Here is a 24457-nt window from a genome sequence, read left to right on the forward strand (position 1 = left end):
TGCTTGATCATCTCACAAAGATGTTTTAAAAACACAAATAGCTGGTTATGGCTGTTGGACTTCTCGTGACTTCTGTGGAACATAGAGATATTTTGCAGAATGTCTGAGTAGTGCCTGTCCATTCAGTAAAACTGAATTGGGGAGTGAAGTTGTCAATCTCAGAAATGAGAAAAAAAAAAAAAAAAAAGCTATTTTATGACATGTTTGCTTTATTCTTACATTTTTCTTCCTCGTTCTGTTCTGAATAACATTCAATTTAGAGGAAATTTTTGTGGAGTGAAATCAGGATGTAGAATAACTTTTAAAAAAAATACTGAAAATGAATTTGGCTTTTTTTTAATCAATTGAAGAAGAAAACAGATACATTAGTCAATTATTATAACAGTAGTTGCAGCCCTGATCCCAAGTCTTCTGAAGCTTGGTTTATAAAACATGGCATATATATATCTCGTTAAATACTTGTTTTTATACAGTCTATGGTAATTACACCATAATGTCGTCTCCTGTCCCTCACGATATGTGAAAACCTATGGTGAAAACTAATTTAAATTTTCAAGTCGAAATATTTATTTGCATTATGAAATGGTCGAATAAATGTTTTTTGTATGATTACAAATTTTTTGTAAATTAAAAACAGATTGCATTTCGATCTAAACCGTTTATATTTTTGTCTCATTGTTTGTTAGACCAAAGCTCTTCTCAAGGCTTTCTATATGCATAAAATCAAACGTCTACAGAAATACAATAAATTGCAAGCTTTAACCGTACAGAAGTTTTTATACGTTTTGCTTGCAATGGCCAATAGGTGTCAGGTAATCTCGTGATATTTGGGATGCGGAAGTGTTTGTCAGCTGATGTAGGTCATGTGGCGTAGCCCGATAAAAAACGTTATTTAAACAGACTCTGTATGTAGTGTGTCTCAAGCATAATTCGTTTGAATCTCTTCGCGAATTAATCTATCTCGGAGAGTCTTGTTCCAGCATGCAGAACGTCATTAACTCGGTGAAAGGCACTGCTCTGGGAGTGGCCGAGTTTTTAACGCCAGTTTTGAAGGTAAGGCGATGAGTGTTAGCATTATTTGTGGTCTGTATCCAGTAGCTGCAGCATTAAATATTAAATGTGGGGTTTAATAACGGCGTAAAATTTTAGCTGCATTGACCCGTAAGCAGGAACTACTCAACCAATGCTGTTGATGTCATTAGAGATCAGTCCCAGCCATGTATGCATGTCACGACACATGAAACCTGTCAGATGAGCCACAGTTCAGTAGACGCTACTGCTAACGCAATGCATGTTGCTTTGGATAAAAGCGTCTGCAAACTGCATAAATGTAAATCAAATGTGAATGCATTGCTACCATTTTCCGTTACCCCATGACTGCTATAAATTCACACAACTTCAGTTTGGGGACCGATTTAAATTATCAAAAAAGGAAGGTGTGGTTTGTCAGCTGGCATTTGAGATGGCAAAGCTCACTGACACCCAGACCATCTTCATTGTTGAACCCTGATATTAAAACTACTTAGAAAATATAACATCTTATCATGTGTCCCCCTTTTCCAGGAATCTAAATTTAAAGAAACTGGGGTTATAACTCCAGAGGAGGTGAGTGTGCATTTTGATTTTGTTATGGTGTGAAATTATCAATTTAGTAGGATTTACACACAATGATTCAAGCACAACCATGTTTTGTGTTCTGTGCAGTTTGTTGCAGCAGGAGATCATCTGGTTCATCACTGCCCCACATGGAAATGGCAAGAACACAAACACATGTGCAAACATCGTTGTTGTTTTTGTGTTTTTTGTTTTTGTTTTTGTTTTTACAAATGTCTGCAAAGGGAGGTTTTATCATATTTAGCTTACTTTTGGCTACAAATTTGTCTCCAAAATATGGCTTGGTATGTACACACGCAAAAGAGTATTCAGGACCAATCAGAAGTTTGCAATATATTGTAATGCACTCTTCCCTTATTACTATAAATATTTTAGACATCTTAAAATAATTGTAAAGGCTTCACAGCTTGGCCATTGGGAGAATGGGGGTGCAAGATCACTTGAAATGTTTTAAAATAAGACATTACAAGCATTAAACTAAGCTAAAACACACACATCTGAATGTAAACTGTTATATTTCCTAATTAATTTTGCTCTCTCAATTAGCTTTTAGTTAAGCACCAGAATTCCCATTGTGTTGGAAAACATTGATATATGAGGGGATTTTACAAGTTTAATTTCTAGCTCTGGAAAAGTAATTTTTTTTAGAATACTTTTAAAAATTGAGCTTCACAGTGCTTTTTTGAAGGACTTCATATGAGCTTACTTCTTTATGCACATACTCTCTTGTGGCTTTTTAGAGTAAGAATGTTTTCTTTATTTTAAGGTCGTCTGGAGAAGAAGCAAAGGTGAAGCCCTATCTGCCCAAAGACAAGCAGTTTCTATTTACCCGAAATGGTAAAGGAATTGAGAACCTTAGTCAGTTTCTGAAATGTAGTATAAATCAGCTGTGCTGCGTTGCGTGGAGCTTTGATGATTGTGCTCACAATATGGTTGTTTTGGTGCTCAGTTCCATGTTACAAGCGCTGTAAACAGATGGAGTACTCCGATGAGCTGGAGGTCATTATAGAAGAGGATGATGGAGATGGGGGATGGGTGGATACCTATCACAACTCTGGTATTAAACCCAATCTGAACGAACAGTATCGGGTGGCTCTAAAAAGCATGTTTTTTTTCTACGCTTATGTTTTTTGTTTTTTGTGTTGCTAGGTGTTACAGGGGTGACAGAAGCAGTTCAGGAAATCTCATTGGATAATAAGGTAGGCAGCATTGTGTTGACCACTTCAAGAATGGAATGATGAATTACTTGGTTTAAAGTTGTTAAAGAAACAGTTCTCAGTGCTGTCATAATAAAAGTCCCGCCTCAAACACATAGGCAAAGCAGAAAAACTTATCAGCCGATGCCGATATTTGTAAAATGGAAAATATTGGCAGATATTTCTGAAAAAAAATACCAAATATCGGCCGATATATCGGTAAACCACTAATTCGAACAGATTAGGGGAAGTTTAGCATTACATCACTTGCTAACCAATAAATCCTCTGCAGTGAATGGGTGCCGTTAGATTGACAGTGTGTTTGAAAGAAACCGTTCCATCTTTGAATCTGGAGCGAAATATGCACAGATCAAGCACTCTTTACAAAAGAAAAAAAAAACAGTTCTAAACAAATAGGCCGGTGGATTTTGATGTGAGAGCACAACAGGGGATGGACTGGTGGATTATTGTGATGTTTTTAATCAGCAGTTTGGACTCCCATTCTGACGGCACCCATTCACTGCAGAGGATCCGTTGGTGGGCAAGTGATGTAATGCTTACTTTCTCCAGATCTGTTGTGCATCTAATCTACATCTTGGATGCCCTGAGGATGAGTAAATGTTTATTTGTTGGTTAACTGTTCTTTTAATCATATTAGGTGTATATAAATGTGAGTGTATATATAGTTTTGTATGCATGTGAAGGACAATATGAATATGAACGTGCAGACGGGTGCAAGTGGAAACGGTGATGACGATGATGATGAAGGAGATGCAGCAGACATGGAAGGTAGCTCTGCATGTTTGTTTTAGTTTTCATGACCCATTATCAGTTGGTAATAACAGTCACCTCTGGTAACTGGATATTGTATATTCATATTGCAGAATATGAAGAAAGTGGACTTTTGGAGACTGATGAAGTAAGAAAATATGCTCAACACAAGTTATTCAACAACATGTTTTGATTTGGAAAAATAAAATTTCAATTTTTTTGTTTAGGCCACTCTTGACACAAGTAAAATGGCAGATTTAAGTAAAACCAAGACAGAAGCTGGAGGGGAAGATGCCATTCTACAGACAAGAACTTATGATCTTTACATCACATATGATAAATATTACCAGACCCCAAGACTATGGCTGTTTGGATATGATGAGGTGATCTTGCTTTAGGATGTAATATTGTGGCCATATCTTTCCTGAATTACTCCCATTACTTAAAACACATTTTGATTGAACCCTGCATGTTGTGCTCATTTGTTTTTAGGACAGACAGCCTCTAACGGTGGATCAGATGTATGAAGATATCAGCCAGGATCATGTTAAAAAGACCGTCACCATTGAGAATCATCCCCACCTGCCTCCACCTGCTATGTGCTCTGTGCATCCATGCAGGTAAATACAAATTTTACATGCATTTACCTCTCATTTACAGTCAGTGAACTAAAAAGATGCTTTCTTGGTTTCATTTGTCAGACATGCAGAGGTTATGAAAAAGATTATTGAAACCGTAGCGGAAGGAGGAGGAGAGCTTGGGGTCCATATGTATCCTTTCTTTAAAAAGAAGTGGGTTGTAGTACAGTATTATATGCATCCGCACATATACTATTGTTCAAGTCTGATGTCTGTAAGATTTTTTTTTTTCAAGTTTAAATTTAAGAAATCTAAATGCTCACACAAGCTGCATTTATTTGATCAAAAATATAGTAAAATCTGTAATTTTGTGAAATATTATTACAATTTAAAAAAAACGCTTTCTATTTTAATATATATTATGCACCTGTGATGCAAAATTAAATTTTCGGCATCATTACTCCAGTCTTCAGTGTCGCATGATCCTTCAGAAATCATTCTAATATGCTGATTTGGTGTTCAAGAATTTTTTTTTTTTTATATGCGTTAAAGAAATTTTTAATTAAAATTAAAAAAATTATCTTAAATGTTCTTGGCTACTGGTGTACCCTGCATCCTGGGAGGGTTTTTAAACTCTAATGAAGAATTCCCCATGTATGCTGGACTCTTTTTGGTCAAAAGGATTTTAAAATCATAGGAAACATAAATTCAGAAAAGTATGGTTCATAGTATGCTTAAACTACAAGCAGCTTGTAGATTTATTCTTGATGTTTATGTTGTTTCATGAGTAACTTAAAAAAAAAAAAAAAAAAACACTCCTTTAACTTTCCTAACTCCAGGTATCTTCTGATTTTCCTGAAATTTGTGCAAGCTGTCATTCCTACAATAGAATATGATTACACAAGGCATTTCACCATGTAACTTACTGTTACGACCACAACTATGACAACAAGTATTGTAACTGCGTTGAGGAAGCAGAGACGATATAAAACTCAAAAGAGACCGTGTCCTGGAAAGATGCTGGGAATGTTCTATGAAATGCCTGGGAAGAGATCTGGGGAATCTGATGGTTAGCCACACACATATAAATCCAGTTTTTCTGACTATTCTTCAGCTTTTTCTCTTAATGCTATCCTGAAAGTAAAAGTGTTTTATTTTCTATTTACGTTTAAAAGAAAAAAAACTATGTTTCATATAACAAGACGTTCTCTTGTTTTAATGGCAAATAAAAATGTCTGTCAGATATGTGGGGTGTTGTTTGTATGATCAGAATCATTTTGTCTGGTGTTGGACATGTCTACTTACTTGCCAGCTTGTCTTAAAGGGATAGTTCACCTGCATTGCTGGTCCCCACTGACTTCCGTAGTGTTTTTTTTTTTCTCCATAGTATGGAAGTCAGTGGGAACCAGCAACACATTGTTCTTTGAATGTTGGAATCCATGTCTTGAATCCAGACCATTGTTGTGGTAAAATGTATTCACAATCCAAAAGTCAAAAGCTATACAATCGATACATATAAAAGTTATTGTAAGTGTGGATTTTAACTTCTACAGGAGGAAGAGAAGATGAAACCTGGGCTTTGAACCTGCTGAAAAAGCTTATGGTGTGTTTTCTGTCCAAAGATAAATATACCAATTTATCATGAATATATGTATGTGTAGTATCTTGAAGGAAATTCTATGCATATTACATTTTAATGCTACCTTGAAAACTCATTATGCTCTTGTTTATTTGGCTCTCAGCAAATATTTGTATTCAATACTCTGGGGCTGGAGAAATTTCTATTTCTGTAGCAAAACTGTATAGTTTTGAAAATAACCCTGGAGGGGCAACATTTCAAAAAATAATAATTTTTTTACTTAATAATTTGAATACATTTTTCATTTAATCATTGAAAGGAAGTGCTAAACCTTCAGAAAATGTTATTAAGCATAAAGTGTGTGTGTGTGTGTGTGTATATATATATATATATATATATATATATATATATATATATATATATATACATACATACACACACACAATACAGACCAAAAGTTTGGACACACCTTCTCTTCTCATTCAAAGAGTTTTCTTTATTTTCATGACTATGAAAATTGTAGAGTCACACTGCAGTCATCAAGGACTATTTGAGCAAGAAGGAGAGTGATGGGGTGCTGTGCCAGATGACCTGGCCTCCACAGTCACCGGACCTGAACCCAATCGAGATGGTTTAGGGGTGAGCTGGACCGCAGACTGAAGGCAAAAGGGCCAACAAGTGCTAGGCATCTCTCGGGGAACTCCTTCAAGATGTTGGAAGACCATTTCAGGTGACTACCTCTTGAAGCTCATCGAGAGAATGCCAAGAGTGTGCAAAGCAGTAATCAAAGCAAAAGAACCTAGAATATGACATATTTTCAGTTGTTTCACACTTTTTTTGTTATATATATATATATATATATATATATATATATTGCACATGTGTAAATTCATAGTTTTGATGCCTTCAGTGTGACTCTACAATTTTCATAGTCATGAAAATAAAGAAAACTCTTTGAATGAGAAGGTGTGTCCAAACTTTTGGTCTGTACTGTATATATACTGTATATTTACTATTACAATTCTACTATTTAATGCATTTTCTAGCAATCAACATTGAATTAACCTAAATAAAAGTATAAATCATAACTATGTAATTGGTACCTTTTCATGATATGTAAAATTTATGTTAAATAATTGTTTATCTAACATCAAATAGTTCTCACTACAAAAGCACGATATCTAATGATTTAAAAAGTGTCATAAAATTACCCAAGTGGGCTCTGGTCTTAGAAAGTGCCTTGTTGGATTCATGTGTGAAAGAGAAAATATTATTTTCTGTTTGATTGTAGGTCGTTTGCAGGTTAGATGTTGAGATGGCCATAACATATGGGTCATTTAGTTCTGGATATTCTCATCAAGTCATTGATATTACCTAAGATCACTGTAATGTTCTATATATGATCTATTTATGATCAGTTGGCCATAAGCATTTTGGAATGATTAACCAGTCATAATGCCATTGTGGCTTTTCTTAAGGTGAAGCATCCTGAAAGGACTGTGGAGGAACAAGTGGAAAAATAAATCAATAATAAATTCCTAAGCCTATCCTATATCTAGTGCAAAACAATACATGAGTAAATAAAAACGAATTGCACAATATTTGGGGACACTATATTTTATTGGATAAGAACTGAAGTGATTTGTTTTGATTGCTTCCATTATCCTCATCTGTAAGTCACTTCGAATAAAAGCATCTGCTAAATAATTAAATGTAAATGTAAGTGAGCTGATGATGACATTTCATATATATATATATATATATATATATATATATATATATATATATATATATATATATATATATATATATGCATGCATTTTGTGTGTGTGTGTGCATAACAATTAATAATTATTCACTTAAAGAATATATATATATATATATTTTTTTTTTAATATTCCTTATCAGCAGGGGTCTTTTTACTCCATTAATTTCTGAAAAATGATGCCACGTAAAATATTCATTTTAAGATATAGGGGTAAAAAAGACCCCTTATTAATTCTCGTTTTTATATTGAAAAGAGCTGTGCACAGATTCTTCAGATCACCCTGTTGATGCCCCCCAGGCTGTGCAAACTGTATATAAAAAATAATTAAAAAGTTGTGAAAGAGCAAGATGTTGTTCAGTTTCTGTAGAAACTGGTCATGAGACAAGAGCCTCAATCACCTCTGAAAAAACAACAACCAGGAATCAGAAAACCAACCACAGCGCGAGTGCAAACATGTAGATGGAGCCCTGTAAACACACAAATTAAAGTTCTTGTTCAGATGTAATCACTGAGTTTTAAACCCATGACTCCTATACTTCACAGAAAGAAACTTCACCTTAAAGAGAAACTTATGACACATTCTTCCACAGAAAGAATAAGAGAGATGATTATACAAATATGTGGTGTTAAGAGCAGTTTTTGATCTCTTATACATAAGAGCACATAACATTTAAAAGCATGTCAATGGTTTGCTTATGAATGTCTCAATAAAGACGTTGGATAATGAGTATTTTCTTTTTTACTTCTACAGTACTCTTAATACCCGAGGCACCTAGTACCCGGAACTCTTCCTCACGGAACGTTTTAATCGTCGTTTGTTTTTCCGGTGAGTGTGCGTCAGTCGAAACGGCCCCTTGTTTGGTGAGCTGATACAAAAAGTGTTTTGGGACCGCTAAAAACTGCTTTATCTCATTTCTAAAATTTTAAAATAATATATTTTATCCTAAAAAAAACATAATCTGTTTATAAGAAGCATGCTCACATTAATATAAGAATGAAAGGCGGCGAGAAACCACACATGCATTAACCAATGGTTGCTGTCCTGTTTTTATCCAGTCTATGGTTGCTGAGTGTAATGTTATTGTTGTTCATATGAAGTAGATTGTGTAAAGTGTGCTGTGGGGAAATGGAAGCAGACCTGTTTACTCTCCCATGGGTGCCAGTGAATATCGGTGGTTCTGATCTTCTGGCTAAAGCCTGGTTCGGTGACACAAAGTACCGGCTTCTGCTGAGTGACCTGAACACTGTGTGGGAAGAAGACATGAGTGCAGATGACATCCAGAGTCGAGCACAGGTCTAGTTGAATTGATTTTACATGGGAGCTGTATTAGCTCTTATATCTTTCTTTAGCATTAAATAAATTGCTGTGAAGTGGCAAACCATATGGCAAATTTAAGTCACTCTGAATTATATAATTATGCCAAAACCTATGAGAATTAAATGTATTTTTATTTTAATCTCGTTTCTCTGTCTCTGTGTGCAAGGATCTGAATAAGCGTCTGAGGGCTCCTACACAGGCTTTTTTCTCTCATCTTTGTTCTGTGGCAAAGCCTTGTTTCTCCAGTCGAAATGATGGTCAGACCTCTGCAGCACACGTTGTTCTTGAACAGTGTGGTGACAATCTGACGGTCAAACTCAAGAGTGAGCTGGCTGGGTTGCCGTTCTACTGGGAGTTTCGCTGCACCGCAGCACCTGTTGGCGTGGTATGAACCTGATCTCATAAAATCATATCTGCAACTGTGATGTCACGTGGTTTTAAAAAGAGTTTAACCTATGCTTTTAACCCTGTAAAGCCCAACACGTGAAATAATAGTCAGTAATTGTTTCAAAATGGAACATCAATCTTTAGACAGTATCTGTTGACGGATGGATGGATGTAATGTTTGTTGATGTGTTTTTGTTGACTCGTATTTTAAACATCAGACTTTTATGGCTCATATAATATGATATAGTAGAATATGGAGCTACTTGAGGAAGGAAAAACATCTCTCATTTATTCAGAGGCCCTGATATTGATATGGCCAAAAATATAAAAATCTGGTACCTTGTAATGTAAAACAATGAGATTTTTTTTTTGTATTTTTTAATCAGTATAATAGACTACGTACATAAAATGCATCTAAATATCAGTTGTCACTCTTTATCACTCTTTACTAATGTTTTAGTAAGATGATATTTAAAAGCTTAGTTTTATCAAAGTTGTGTAGTTATTATTGCAAGGTCAAAACATATAGTGCAGTGCAGTACAATGATATCAGATATAATAAACATTCCTCAAAAGCATGATGGGTAACTCGAATTTTAATCAGATAAAAAAAATAACTAAACAAATGTGTTGATTATCATAATTTGCTTCAGTCCAGTAAGTGTAATTTTACTACTAATATGAAAGTTATTCTTCATCTAAGTTAAATCAATATAAATATTTCTCATCAAAAAGACAACTTCAAGTTTTCAACTTCAAAAGTTTTGAAGAATAATAAAAAGGGCTTTTAATTTTTTTTAAAAAGGTACAAACTAACAACCAAAGTGCAGAAGGCATGTAGTAGATTGTGTACAATTTGGATCATGTTGATGATCTCCAGGCCTTATAAATTCATGTGTCATATACATATACAGTATGTTTCTGCTTGTAAATCAGGTGTGCAGGCAGCTGGTGCGCCCCCTGCTGGCGGTGACTAGAGTCCTGCAGCTGCAAGGGGAGGATCTAGCAGCACTTTTGGCTCGGAAGGATGCAGAGATACAGGACTATCAGGAGAACGGAGCTGTGCTAACTAGAGGTAACAATCGCATGTGCAGTTTTACTTGCATACTTTCTTGTGTCTGTTTTTAGCTCACTCTCATCTAAAACTCTGCCAACACAGCCAGACTACAGACGGAGCCGTTTGAGGTGCACAAATACAAGGAGAACTTCTTCACAAAGGTGCGATACATTTTTACATTCAGTCTCCTGCTAAATTTACCCAGTGTTAACAAGCTCCGTCAGGACTAGCATGCATGTGAGACATGATTCAGTCAGATGTATGTTCAGAGGCCAGGCCCCGGTGCTGCTTCTGCTGTTACGGGAGAGAGAACTGCGAAAGCTAGACAGGAAGAGAGACTGGATCGCTGTTTGACTCTAGGTCACCACACACATGCATACACACACAGTGTATAATTAGGCTGTGGTTTGTTTGCAGTGACAGCTCAGTTGTAGCGTTGCTTCACACTCAACTGTCTGTTGACTGGATAATGTTTTAGGGAGTATTTCCTGCTTTTTTAGTAATGAGTGGGATGATAAAACTATACCATTTAATTATACCATGATAGATTTTTAAGTTTGCAATTGTTTTGAAGGATTTGACATTTTTCTAATTAAATTATTATTATTATTTTTCAATTACAAAATATGTTATCAGTTTAACATTTGGAGTCAAATGTTGAATTTTACATTTTCAATAAAGTTCTAGAATCTAGAATTTCACATGACTTATTTTTTCACATGACTGGATCTGTGCTTTAATGGAAGCAATGAATTCTGACCTTTTGAACAAAGCAGGGTAATTATAGTTAACTAAAGCTCAAACCATAAAAACATTTCCGCAACGCAAAATAAAATGTCAACAGAAATGAAACAAAATATTTTAAAATAATTTAACTTCATGTACTAAAATGGCTTAAACTGAGGTAAAATGAATAAATATTTAAATAAAAAAAAATAAAAAAAGAGTAATAAAAATGTCTATATATCTGCAAGCAGTGATTATCGGGGTTCGAGTGCTTTAAGGCCTTTTTAAGCTTTAGGGTCTATGCCAACCAGAAATGTATGACTGATACTAAAAGACATCCACAGTGGAGAATGCTCTCACAGACACACAAACAGAAATGAAATGGTTAAACTATTATATCAGTATTCATTAAACATGCGTGCACAGACACACACACTGATTTTGCTGCAGATATACATATTTGAAGTAAATTATAGGTAACAAAATGCTGACAGCGAGTATTCTCTTTTTAACAATTTATAAAAAAATATTTAGGTTTCACTGTAATCATAATCAGGCATAATTGTATAGCTATTATGCCAGATTATGATTACAGTGAATCCTGGAAATGTATATAAAATGTATCATAATTTGGCATAATTGTAAAAAGTTTGATATGTCTGTATTAATGAAGTGGTAAACCTTGACTAAATCTGATTTTTAATGTAACAATATTGATTTTTATATTGTCTAAATGTGGATCCAACAGTAAAACCCCTAAAAACACACACACACATTTCTAAAACTTTAAAATTAAAATTAAAAGTATCTCAATATAGTACTTAAATTGCATTGATACAAATATGTATTAGTGATCAATGTTACTAATGTACTTAAAGTTGTGCTCATAAGTTTACAGAAGAATATGAAGAAGAATATGCAAAATGTAAATAATACAAAAATAAATAAATAAGAGGAATCATGAAAATGGCATCTTATTGTATTTATTTAGTACGGTCTAAAATAAGCTTTTTCACATAACGGATGATTATATATACTCCACAAGACAAAATAATAACTGAATTTATAAAAATGACCCCCTTGAATATTAAACCGTGTGTCTTTTCCTGGATGATCCATGACTGTTTTTATGTTTTGTGATGGTTGTGACTCTTAATATAGTTGTTCATGACACCCCTGTCTCTTAATGCATCGTGTTGCCTTCTGGAGCATCATCAGATGTTTTCTCCTTTTGTAATTGTTATGTACGAGGCCCTCAGTGGTCCTCAAAAGATGGATCTCAAAAACATAGTCACTGCTGGAAAGCGGTCAAATATGCAGAAGATGCAGGAAAACCAAAGAATGTGCAGGAGTTTTTCTGAAGAACAGCTAGCAGTTTAACTGTTCAGGACAAACAAGGGACTCATGAACAACCATCACAAAACATAAAAACATATATATACACATATATATATACAACTGTTATGTGAAATAGCTTTTTCAAGACCGTACCATACCATGCAATTTTAATGATCCCTCTTTTCTGCATATTCTTAAAGGGGTATGCAAACTTAGTGTAGAAATAATTAAGAATCTTAAATATTTCTTGTACATTTTGTCATGTAGTTTACAATATTTAACATTTCTAAACTTTACTGATAAATTTACATTTTATTTTCATGTTGTTTAGATTTTTGATCCCAAATTTTCAGTGTGAACAGTGTTGGACTTAACAAATGGAAAACAATTCACTGTCTTTGAATATGGCTCATTCTGGTCTACCTATTTGATATTTTTGAATTTGCACTTTTGAGTCAAGTGTCTGAAGCAATCTGAAGCTGTTTTAGCATTAACGCCAGACGTATGATTCAGTTTCTTAGAATATTCTGATCTTTTCATTTTCAAACATCAAGCGATTTCAGTTGTAAAGTATTTAATTAATTACCTGATGGTCACCATATTTTAAGTTATTTTTAAAGCCTTTTTTTCACAGAATATTGAACAAAACCATAGCTTTATCATGACATACTCTCATACTCATACCAGGGTTTTGGTTGTACCACCATCCCTAAGCAAGAATGCCAGTCAGTCACGCTTCTGACCGCTCTGCCTTACGGTCATTACACTAACCACAGTGGGAGGAGACAAACCCACATTCATAATTTAGACCAGAACTGTGTGTTCATGGGCCACTTTTTGTTCTGTCGATGAGTAATGTTCTTGTGGCTGTGAGATATTTATTGGATTCAGGCATGAGCTTTAATTTCAGTGCTGGCAGCCGTGTTTTCTGCGTGAGGTGAGTCCTTTGATAGGCCTGGGTTTGATCTCTGTCCGTGTGTATGTGTGAATCCAGCAGTATTTCTCACTGGCCTGGTGAATGTGCAGGCAGATATGTGTGGCTTGACTTGGTGGTATGAGAAAAGGATATGAGTCTAGTCGCCCACCCGCCCACCGTACCAATCACTGATATACTAGTCGCCCCTTAAACTGAAGGAATTCCATCCCACAGTGACACCAGTTTTAGATGTGTTACTCCATGGTATTCACAGCTGATTGATGTCTGATGATCAGATAATGTCATTAATTATATTATCTGATCATCAGACATCAATCAGCTGTGAATACCATGGACTAATACATAACTAATATATAGAGTTAGAGGGAGATAAAATATTCCAAGGAGAATAATGGAACAGCAATTTTAAAAAGTGATTTTTCACTATTATTTACAACAGGATCTGCATTTTCAGAGGTTTAAATAAAAAGCTTTTTACAAGACTGAGTAACATGCATGGGTTTTTTCAATTTGATATTCAAGGTCATTCTACACACATTCTGTGTCTACGCATATTTTTATATTTGTTTTATTATTATTTTCTATAGCAGAAAGGGAGAAACTTTTTAAAGGGGTCATATGACGTTGCTAAAAAGAACATTATTTGGTATAATGAAAGGTGTTTATGCAGTTTAAGGTTAAAAAAAAAATTTAAACTTTATTTTCCAGCCTGTACTTTATTGTTCCTCTGTGCCCTGCCTTTCTGAAATGCATCGATTTTTACAAAGCTCATCGTTCTGGAAAGTGAGTTGTGCTCTGATTGGCCAACTTTCCAGTGCATTGTGATTGGCTGAATGCCTCGAGCATGTGACGGAAATGTTACGCCCCTTAACATACTGTGATGCCGTGACAAAACCATTAAAACATTTTATAAACGAAGCATTTGTTGCATCCAGTGGGGACATAATTACTGCTTCTAATGACTTGTCCTGTCTTTTTACACATTGTTTTGTGTATCGCACTGCGCAACAATTAAATTATGTCTGCAATTGTGATCGGAAAAATGACAAACAGCAAGCGCTACACTACACTGTTCAAAACTCACGTTTGAATCATCAGTGGAAAATTCTTTAAATATGAAAACGTACTTACAGACTGTGAGTCAAAAGCACCAGACTGTCCTCGCAAAGTTGGAATTGCCCTACTTTATAGAAACACAGATGGCATTCTAGGCTACTCTCCCAGGAAACATTCCTTGTCCTCCGTAAAATGCATTGCACACATCTGAATATTTGGGTTCTGGAACAGTGTTGAAATACAACTTAAACGCTGATTTCTAGTTGTGTTCTCTTTTGGAAGACCAAATAAAGTAGTTCCACTTCCACAATGAAACACACAGCATCTCCACGACATGGTGGCGGTGACGGCAACATTGAGAATAAAAGGTACGCCGCCTTACTTTGCGACATCTGGGCGGCGCTATGCAGATCTTCCCTCATCGTTACACAGACATGTGGGGGTATGTTAGAATGAGCCGTTTCAGAAGGGTGTGGTAGACTTCACTTTTATAAAGAATATCTCTTTGGATTTGAGACTTTAGTCTTTGCAACTTTACAGATCTTCTTTTGCACCAAGAGCTTGTAACACTCCAAAGAGAAAGGAAAAACTGAAATCGCATCATATGACCCCTTTAAAAAGGACAACATTTGCTACCTCCTAGGCCATGATTTTGAAAGGCCTCCAGATTTTTTTTCAATACTTGTTGTGCCTATTGAAATGTGAGCTTGCACATTATTTGATTTATTTGGACATATCGAAGTCATTTGACTGCCACTGTCTCACAATACAATGGGAAATTCCACTCCACACTGAAGAATCATTTAAGACTCAAGTCAGAATTAAAATGAAGGTGTGTTTGGAAAAATGTCTCAGTGAACTGTCAAACAAACATAGCAAGTCTCTGGAAAAATGGAGTCCGTTCTTGAGATTCCTGATTGGTAGAAGCCGTGATGAGAGTTTGTTTGATGGATAGATGGATAGAACTGTTTGAAGTGATGTCTGTTGGCCCCATGTTCTGTGAGTTTGTAAAGTTGAGGTTGAAAGATTGAAAATGTCTACCTCAGACTGGTGGGACATGCTTAGGTTTTTTTTGAGGGGAGAGAAGAGGGTGAACGTTTACTTTGTGTTTTGAGTGGGTGTGTGTACTTTGCTTGATTAACACAAAGACTTGTTTTAGGGTCCGTATTAGTGGGCATGTTGTCCTCTTAGCAGATCTTTTGGGGTTGAATGTATTTATGTGTGAAAGTGTTTCTCTGACGCAAACTGTTGGTTTTTTAGAGTTGAGGCCTTAGAGAAAATTTGACTGGGTGAGTTGAGAAACCAGTTTGGGTTTGGCACTGATGGAGTGACCCTTCCCATTGCCACACTGAAAGACCATTACAAACACCCCAAACCATCCTCTATCTGAGACATATCTTTAGTCCAAGTTAAAGTATGGGCAAATCTAGACACACACACTAATGTTCAAGAGTTTGGGGTCTCTTATTCTTACCAAGGCTGCATTTATTTGATCAAAACGACAGAAGAATTTCACAAATAACTGCAAAGAAATGGCAATTAAACATGAAATTTTAAAGCAGAAGAACTGAAATGTGACCATGGACCACAAAACCATTCTTAAATCGCTGGGGTATATTTGTAGCAATAGCCAAAAATAAATTGTTTGTGTCAAAATGATTGATTTTTCTTTTATGCCAAAAATCATTAGGATATTGAGGTAAAGATCATGTTCCATGAAGCTATATTGTAAATTTCCTACTGTAAATATATCAAAACAATTTTTGATTAGTAATATCCATTGCTAAGAACTTCATTTGGACAACATCAAAGGTGATTTTCTCAATATTTAGATTTTTTTTGCACCCTCAAAGAGTCTAGATTTTCAAATAGTTGCATCTCTATTAAGCAAAAATAATTCAGCTTTGTAAAGTCAAATTCATGGGGTAAAGTAGGGCAAACGTGTCCCAATGAGTGTGTGTTTTATTGTTAGACACCAAGATCTGTCAGGTGTTCATGCCTTAATTCCAGCTAAAGCTCAAGACGTAACTGAAGCTCTTGGCTTCTGGCCTTTATAATCACCTCAATCTGATAACCATGAAACCCATTCAACACTGCTTCTCGAGGTCAGATGTCTCTCTTTCTGTTATTGCTTCTCTCTCTCTTTCCCTCCGTAGCTCTGGTCCAGTTTTCCACCGGGTGAGCTCTGATCTGTAATTAGTTAGCTGTAGCTGGGCTGTGGTTTACTCTGCCTACTTTGAAGCCCTGAAAAGAGCTGCCCTGGCAGCCAGAACAAGAGTAACATCCCGTCAAACACCAGTCCCTCTCGTAAATGTCATAGATGGAATGAAAACATCTTAGAAAATATACAAATAGAAAGCAAAAAGAGATAACCGCTACATTTGAATACTTTTTAAAGGAAGCAGCTGATAACATTTAACAAAGTGTTGTGATGTGGTATTTGGCGTGTTGCTATGCAGTTGCTAGGGTGTTCTGTGAAATATGGTTCAGTCCCTCCTTCATTGTACATCTATGGGAGGTTTTACCCGTTTTTAACTGCACGCACCACTAATAAAGACATCTAGGGAGTGTGAGACAGAGGGTGAACTGAGAGGAAGAGGTAATAGATATTTTTAGGAGGGGGTTTGCCTGAATGAGAGTGAGGATAGATTTATAGAGGACTGTAAAATGAAGCTCTTCTCTGGGTTTAATGCATGACGCCTTTTTAAGACTTCACCTGCCTTTATTTGTTTCCCTATAGATTGTGTGTGTGAGACTGTTGCAGTGTGTGTGTACTTAAAATCAGGTAATAAGGAAAATATGCACAGTTTATTCATATTTAATGTTAGTGATTCTGCCAATGTTTTTTTTTTTTGATATTTCCTTACAATGTATGTTTCTTTTGGTGAATTATTAAATGTAGTTTCTTATAAAATATAGATAAAAAAATTCTAAAATATATTAAAATACAAAATAGTTATCCTAAAATATAATAATATTTCACAATATTAATACTTGTAACTAATTTTCACAAAGAATCACGCTGCTTTGATGTCAAATTCATTAATTGGCACTGATCTGTCTTTGGGCCATAGTTTTGTAGGGTGTACCAACCACTTTTTATCAAATACACTCAATCGGGACTTGTTTAGTTAGATTTTACCAGAAAATATATTTTTATCATATGTTCATTAATTTTTTTTTTTTATATATAATAATAAATAAAATAATTAACTGCTGTAGTTTTGGGTTCATTTGGCTTGTATTTTGTGTTTATGTTACTCGTGCATTTTTATTTTATTTTTTTGCATGAAGATAACGTTATATGCTGACATGGCAATAAAAATAATGAACCACTACACATATGAGATTGTAATAGATAACTGCCACATTTTTTAAATGTATAAACCTAGAGAATGAATTAGTAAGTAACGGTACGTTTCACAGGTAATGAACTAGTCACAGTTTTGTGATGCGGTAGTATGTCTCAATATCTTAGTACACACTCAAAAGTACATGCTTGCCCTGTGCTGAACACAGAACAAGAATCAGGACACTCTCTGGAATCTTCCATTAGAGTCCATTGGTTCATAGGTTCTCCACAAACCAGCTATGAATAGATGTTTACCAGCTATGAATAGATGCATCAACATGATGCACTAACACATGAACCGCTTTTCCTGACACTTCCCTCTTTGACACACACTGATGATGATGATGGATGATACCTGGAGATCATCTGACCTGGTAATCAATTTCCGTTTTAAATCCCACAAGTTTAAGAAGAATAATTAACTGCTCAACTGATATGACAAGAAGATGGAAAAAAAATGAAAGGATGGGGAGCGGAGAAATGATTTGAGGGGAGACAGGAAGTGCACACTCATGAACTGTGGCTTCTCTCCTCACATTGCCCTCTCTGTCCCCAAAGAGGAACTCAAAGCTTTCATTTATTTTTATGAGATTTCAACAAACAAATAATAAAAATAAATCAATGTAAACCCCAAATGTCTACAGGTATATTTAGGGGCCCTTCATTCATCCAGTGGTCACCAATCTCGCCAGGTCAATATTTGGCAAGCTAATTTTGAGACTTTGTCCTCTCTGTTGTGAAAGAGAATGTGTTTTGGGAAATGTGTGAATGCAGTCATCTTTACCATCACCCTGTTGTCACCCAGCGTTTACCAAGACTTTGTTGTCACAGTTTTTCATTACAATTAAGAACATTTCACTGCCAAAATTCTAAATTGACATAATGCATACTTTTAATGTCTTGTTTTTAAAAAGGCTTAATTTTCTTAAAGCAAAATTTAATCTGAATACTATGTACTTTAATTTAAATATTTATTATTATTATTATTTTTATAACAGCAGTGGACTTTATACTGGCACCGATCAATGTGACTACAGCAGCATGCAATGTAAATGTTTCTGGTTACCAGTGCCGATGTAGAAACACCCTTATCTCAGGCATAACTATGATTCATTTATTCTGCAGCTAATGGAGATAAAGTGATTGGTGTTTGACAGGTCATGTGATCTTAATATGGTCGCCACCCTTATGTAGAGTTAAACAGCTTCTGTCAGGGAACTGATATGACTGGAATCTTCATCTCTTGTTGCATCTTACGTCTTTATGTATATCTTAATGATTACTTTTAATTTATAATAAATTAATATATATATATATATATATATATATATATATATATATATATATATATATATATATATATATATATATATTAGGGGTGTAACGGTTCACAAAATTCACGGTTCGGTTCGATACGATACACTGATGTCACGGTTCGGTTCGGTTCGGTTCGATACGTTTTAGATACAGCAAAATGTAAAAACATCTCAACTTTTCAGAATGCCGCAAGCGCACCGCGGGTCATGTGACAAGAACCAACCAATCAGCTTCATCCTTTCCCGTAACAACGTTGAGAGCTCAGCCAAGATGAAGGAACAGCTGATCATAGTTGTATATGGATTGCAATTTTGAAATAAATTCAGTAGCAGAGCTACTGCAAGCGATTTTTAGAGCTGCAAATCCATTTATCCTTCGCTGAAATTTCCGCGTCTCATGGAGAGAGCACGTCATTGTTGCTTAGCAAAGACAGACGCCTCATGAGCGCTTCTGCCCGAGCGCTTTGGAAAGGAGGAGAAAGACGCGCTTAGCGTTTTCCATGCGTTTTTAGGCACGATATGTGAACGGCCCCTAAGGCGCTCGCTCACTCAGCACGCGCTGAAGGCTCGTTGCAAAATGTCTAATGCATTTAACAGACCAGAAATATAAGATCCTAAAATAACCAACAGGTCTGGTGTTTGGGTTGGATTCCCTGTAAGCTATAGTGTCTAAATGCTGCAGGGATAGTTTGCTGCGTGCATGTTTCTCCTTTTTTTCGTCTTTTCCCAGATAGTACTGACCCATATATCCCCGCTGGTTTTTTTTTTTTTTTTTTTTTTGTAATCCCGCTGGTACCCTGTCATGTTGCAGATGCGACATACCGTTGTTTTTTTATCCACCACTCTCTTGCCATCACCATTATAGCTTAAAGGGAATCCAAAGTGCACCCAAACACCAGACCTGTTGGTTATTGGAGGATCTTCTCATTTCTAGTCTGTTAAACGCATTGGCTATTTTGCAACGAGCCTTCAGCGCGTACTGAGTGAGCGAGCGCCTGCTGAGTAGCCTAACATAAACATATAAGATGGTGTTTTTTTCTTCTTCGGGAGTGTCAGGGGCGTTGCCTGTTACGTTGTTTGGGTTATTGGGCTACCTTGTTGAACGCATATCATTATATTTCTTTCTCTCTCTTTTTTTTTTTTTTTCAAATATAATTAATTACTCCAACGAACCGTTCGGTATACATAATGCGTACCGCGTACCGAACCGAAAGCGTCGTACCGAACGGTTCAATACGAATACGCGTATCGTTACACCCCTAGATATATATTAGGGGTGTAAAGGTATTCGTACCGGACCGTTTCGGTACAGGGCTTTCGGTACGGTGCACGTGTGTACCGAGTGCAATATTTTGTGTGCGGAACATAGGTACATTTTCGTGTTTCCCAACGAACATATTAAGTGGCGGAAGTCTCCGCGTTCAGCGCTAATCCCTCCCTGCAGCTGATTCTCAGGCCGGTGACACACTGGCTGCATGGCGTGAGTGTGGCGTTTCTGCTGCATGTCAGTTGCGTGACGGTTGCTTCGCGTTTTCTGTGTAATTTACACACAAGAACTGTGCCTGACACTGCTATTACTGTAGGTGAAATAGAGGGAGACCGCCGACAGACCAGGATCTTGTCTTGACGACAACAATATCTGTACTTCATGTTGAGCATAAATATAAAGCATACTGATAAAGGACACTGTCAACAGTATTGACAGCAAAATAGACTATGTTTGATAGATGCAATATGCCAGTGTCACCGGCCTAAGGTTTTCAAAAGGCATCACGCCAGTGTGAACATCACTACAACTAGGAAAGAAACGATTGTAATTCAAACGCAGCTCCCGTCGGCATTTAAACAGACCTTTGCTCTTAATTCCCATCGGTCCAACGCAATAACTAAATCTGAGCAGGTCTAAAAACTGAAAATGTTGATGCTGCACATTACACTTTGGAAAAGTTAAATATATTTTTTAAATATGAGCAGGCCTACAAGTTGGGATTGGTAATGCTGCACTGTAATCATAGTTATTTATTTATATTTTTCATTATATTGTATTGGTGTGTATATATATATATATATATATATATATATATATATATATATATATATATATATATATGTATATGTATGTATATATATATATATATATATGTATATGTATGTATATATATATGTATATGTATGTGTATATATATATATATATATATATATATATATATATATATATATATATATATATATATATATATGCATATGCATTTATATATGTGTATAATAACAGTTTTTTTGCACGCATGATAAAAATAACTTTTAGAAACGATTGAGCAGAAAATCAGCATATTAGAATGATTTCTGATGGATCATGTGACACTGAAAACTAGAGTAATGACTGCTGAAAATTCATGTTTGCCATCACATACTGTACATGCCCAAAAATATAATATCACAAAAGTAATTTTTTCCATTTAAAACATTTTCCATCTGAAGAAATTAATAGTACTCAGAAAACTAATAGTCCTAGACAGTTCCTCTGTGGAACTAATAAGTAATTAAATGTCCCCACTTTCTTTATGGTGTGGTCATTTTCTCTTTTCTGTCTACTAGATTGTTCCACAGATGGGTGTGACGCTGGACAGTTTGGGCTTTGACTCAGAGTTGCAGGCGCTGTACGTGGCCGTGAGCTCAGGGAAAACGGGTCCGAAACGTAAACGCTCTCCTGACAGCAGCCCTGTGGCAGAACACGACCTCGTCTCTGAACATCACAAACACGGCACTGATGTCCTCACAGGTTACTGCTTCAATCATTACATACCTGTATGTCTCTGTTTCTTCTGTAGAACACAAAAGGAATGATTTGCAGAATGTCCTGGTTGCTCTTTTCCATAGAATGAGCGAGTGAACTGGTGTTGTTTCACATTCACATAAAATTTCACATTAGGCATAAAATGCACAACAAGCTTTCTGTCAATTTCACAGTTTGGAATAACATGAGCGTGAATAAATAATGACTGTTCTTCTGTGCAGATGTGGGTTCTTCACTGGCTTCTCAAGAACAGAATGATGTCAAAGGATCATCAGGAAGACCTCAGGTGGCACACAGCAAACAGGTTCGCTCTTTAGATTTCTTTTCATTTAACAAAATAAATATTTGATTCATTCGTTCAGAGAACGATCATGCCATGAACCCATTGGTTTAGCTAATCTTTTCAACTGCTCTTTTCTAATCTTCAGTCTACAATAAACCCACCATTGCTGAGCCTTGCTAGAGTTTGACCTGTGTTTGACAACCTCCAAAAACTGAAAATGACTTTAAACAACAGGCTACAAAATGTTGCTCGCCTTCATGTAATTAAAGTAACATTCTGGGTTGAATATAAACTAAGCTAGCATGTGCAAATATTTGCCTACAATGGAAGTATATGGGGCTACAAATCGACTTGCAGATACAGATTGAGCTAAGAGTCAAAATCATTTAATGTGGCAATTAACAGAAATGCTAAAGATTAAAGTTTCTATTATGAGTGGTTTTGGACCCAGATTATTCCTTTAAGGGAACTAAAACCACTTCTGAATGTTTCTTTCAGACTGTCCTGTTACCATCAACTACTGCTGCAGGTTCTGAGGAGCGTTCCACCTCACGGCCAAAGAAGAAGAAAGTAGTGGGGCTTTTTCGGTGACAATTGATGCCTCTGAATCAGAATAGTGCACATATGAACCCTTTAATTTTCTGAATGCTTAAAAAATATTTGTATTTTTCTTAGGTTGGATTTTAAGTGATTGTGGACATTTTATTATTGGTTTTTAGTCTGTATGCCCATCTTAAAGTTTCGTGTTTTAAAAGAAATTAATAAAATATTGCATTCCTTTTAATACAAGTTCTCTGCACCCCAACCGGCAGCTTGTGAAAAAAGTACAGAAGCACAGAGAATGATGGCTAATAATTCATAATATGTGTTTTGTAAGTTGCAAATTCAAATCTACTTTTACATATTTTTTTGTCAGTCTGTTGGGGGCATAACACTGTGTTTTACAGGATACTGACTGCTACAAATAGAAGGCCAGATGAAAGTCTGACAAGAAAGTTTGTAAGGTTTGTGGCATTAGATATCCAGAGTTTAGTTTGAGGCCATTACTAGCAAGTAAATGTGATATGCTTAAGCACAAATGTCGGTTCCGCTTCATTTTCCTGGTCATGTTCGGTAAAATCATCGGACTTTTGAATGGACGGAAATTCTGACCACAAACCCAACATCCATATTCCACTAATTTCTTTGGTTTTGGCTTAGGCTTTGTTAGAATTAGCTACCACTTTGTCTCATGTCATTCTGTTATCCTAGAATTATTGATTTATCCATCACTAAGCATGACATTCAAGCTTTAGCTTTAGCTTTACCTATTAGCCATATGCCTGCTTCTTATCTAATTCAGGCTAGAATAAACCGGAAAGTGGAGGAGACGGCATGCAAATAGTCAACAGTCTGACTCTGTGAAACTACTCTAAAAACTGCTGAATTAAATATGAAGTGCATGATGCTTTAAATCTAGTTGTAGACTGGTCGAAGGCTCTGGTTAATCCCTTCTCTCTCTAGTATTTCTGCTGTCCACAGATTATTTTCTGATGCCTGGCCAAAACACTCTCTAATTAAAATGTATTCAGCAATACAGTAACATCTTCAAGCTGTCAAGAGTGCGGTCACAGCGGACTAGAAAAAATGTCTGCGCCACTGAAGGAGACACAGAACTGTCATAATTTTCCTACCAGTATAATTCGGTAATAGTTCTGGCATTTAACTGGTGATTCGTCTTCAGTGGAGAAGCCATTAGTGTTATTTTAAAGACATTAGAGTTCCTGGGAGGGACGCCACTTCATGTCTTGTCTCCAGTGTCTGTCAGTGAAACTAAACCTGACCACCAATTTAATTTTGTTTTATTTTACAGTATTAAACAGTTGAACACAATTGCTGAAGCCAGTGATTGGAAAAAAATGCTTTCAGAAATAGTGGGACATATGAATATCATATTTGATCATCTTTTAAATAACATGAAGCAAATAAGCAGTTAACAGTCAGCTGATAATTGGCACAATGATCTTTGACATCCAGAAAAGTGGGACTGAAAATTGTTCTGATGGATTTTGATCATCAATCATCACAGTTTTATGAGCTAACATAAAATAAAATAAAACATGTCATCCAATACTAGAGCCTGGCTATTTCTTGACAGCCATATTGCAGTGATTGGTTTAAAGTGACTTCTTGCATACACCAAGCTGGTCATTTATGGTGTGCAACTGGTCAAAGCTGATTTAGATGATGGATCAGCTAGACTACAAGCTTGTGGCGCCACAGATGACCTGCTGGACCTTCCTCAAGACCACTTTGCACCAGTAATAAACCATCTGCCCAGTTCCAAACACCTTCATCACTTCAATATATATATATATATATATATATATATATATATATATATATAT

The 24457-nt window shown here is 35.8% G+C and overlaps 2 protein-coding genes across 7 annotated transcripts; both read left to right on the top strand.

Annotated features, from left to right (window-relative positions):
• Positions 1–823: 823 nt before the first annotated feature.
• LOC113050925 (ubiquitin-like-conjugating enzyme ATG3) lies at positions 824–5404 on the top strand. 3 transcript variants are annotated; one of them, XM_026214390.1, is made up of 12 exons: positions 824–1053; positions 1564–1605; positions 1705–1754; positions 2381–2451; positions 2564–2671; positions 2764–2813; positions 3497–3599; positions 3695–3729; positions 3809–3964; positions 4074–4201; positions 4283–4351; positions 4999–5404. In XM_026214390.1, the coding sequence occupies exons 1-12, from the start codon at positions 982–984 to the stop codon at positions 5078–5080; spliced, it is 966 nt and encodes a 321-aa protein (XP_026070175.1). In that variant the 5' UTR covers positions 824–981; the 3' UTR covers positions 5081–5404. The 3 variants fall into 3 exon arrangements, with proteins under 3 accessions (XP_026070175.1, XP_026070176.1, XP_026070177.1); XM_026214391.1 differs by having other exon boundaries at positions 3515–3599; XM_026214392.1 differs by having other exon boundaries at positions 3539–3599.
• A 2867-nt stretch (positions 5405–8271) lies between these two features.
• LOC113050926 (non-homologous end-joining factor 1-like) lies at positions 8272–24178 on the top strand. 4 transcript variants are annotated; one of them, XM_026214393.1, is made up of 8 exons: positions 8272–8367; positions 8608–8800; positions 8991–9209; positions 10148–10286; positions 10371–10429; positions 21589–21772; positions 22009–22091; positions 22569–24178. In XM_026214393.1, exons 2-8 carry the CDS (start codon positions 8633–8635, stop codon positions 22659–22661), a joined length of 945 nt encoding a protein of 314 aa, XP_026070178.1. In that variant the 5' UTR covers positions 8272–8367; positions 8608–8632; the 3' UTR covers positions 22662–24178. The 4 variants fall into 4 exon arrangements, with proteins under 4 accessions (XP_026070178.1, XP_026070181.1, XP_026070180.1 ...); XM_026214396.1 differs by having other exon boundaries at positions 8280–8332; XM_026214395.1 differs by having other exon boundaries at positions 8316–8332; positions 8605–8800.
• The last annotated feature ends 279 nt before the right edge of the window (positions 24179–24457 follow it).

This window comes from Carassius auratus, chromosome 31, assembly GCF_003368295.1.
Source record: "Carassius auratus strain Wakin chromosome 31, ASM336829v1, whole genome shotgun sequence".
NCBI lineage: Eukaryota > Metazoa > Chordata > Actinopteri > Cypriniformes > Cyprinidae > Carassius > Carassius auratus.

Coding starts and splice junctions, on each gene's coding strand:
- LOC113050925 (XM_026214390.1), top strand. CDS start 982: ATGCAGAACGTCATTAACTCGGTGAAAGGCACTGCTCTGGGAGTGGCC. Junction 1,755..2,380: donor CACTGCCCCACATGGAAATG/GCAAGAACACAA, acceptor CTTTATTTTAAG/GTCGTCTGGAGAAGAAGCAA. Junction 3,965..4,073: donor GGCTGTTTGGATATGATGAG/GTGATCTTGCTT, acceptor ATTTGTTTTTAG/GACAGACAGCCTCTAACGGT.
- LOC113050926 (XM_026214393.1), top strand. CDS start 8,633: ATGGAAGCAGACCTGTTTACTCTCCCATGGGTGCCAGTGAATATCGGT. Junction 21,773..22,008: donor CGGCACTGATGTCCTCACAG/GTTACTGCTTCA, acceptor TCTTCTGTGCAG/ATGTGGGTTCTTCACTGGCT. Junction 22,092..22,568: donor AGGTGGCACACAGCAAACAG/GTTCGCTCTTTA, acceptor TGTTTCTTTCAG/ACTGTCCTGTTACCATCAAC.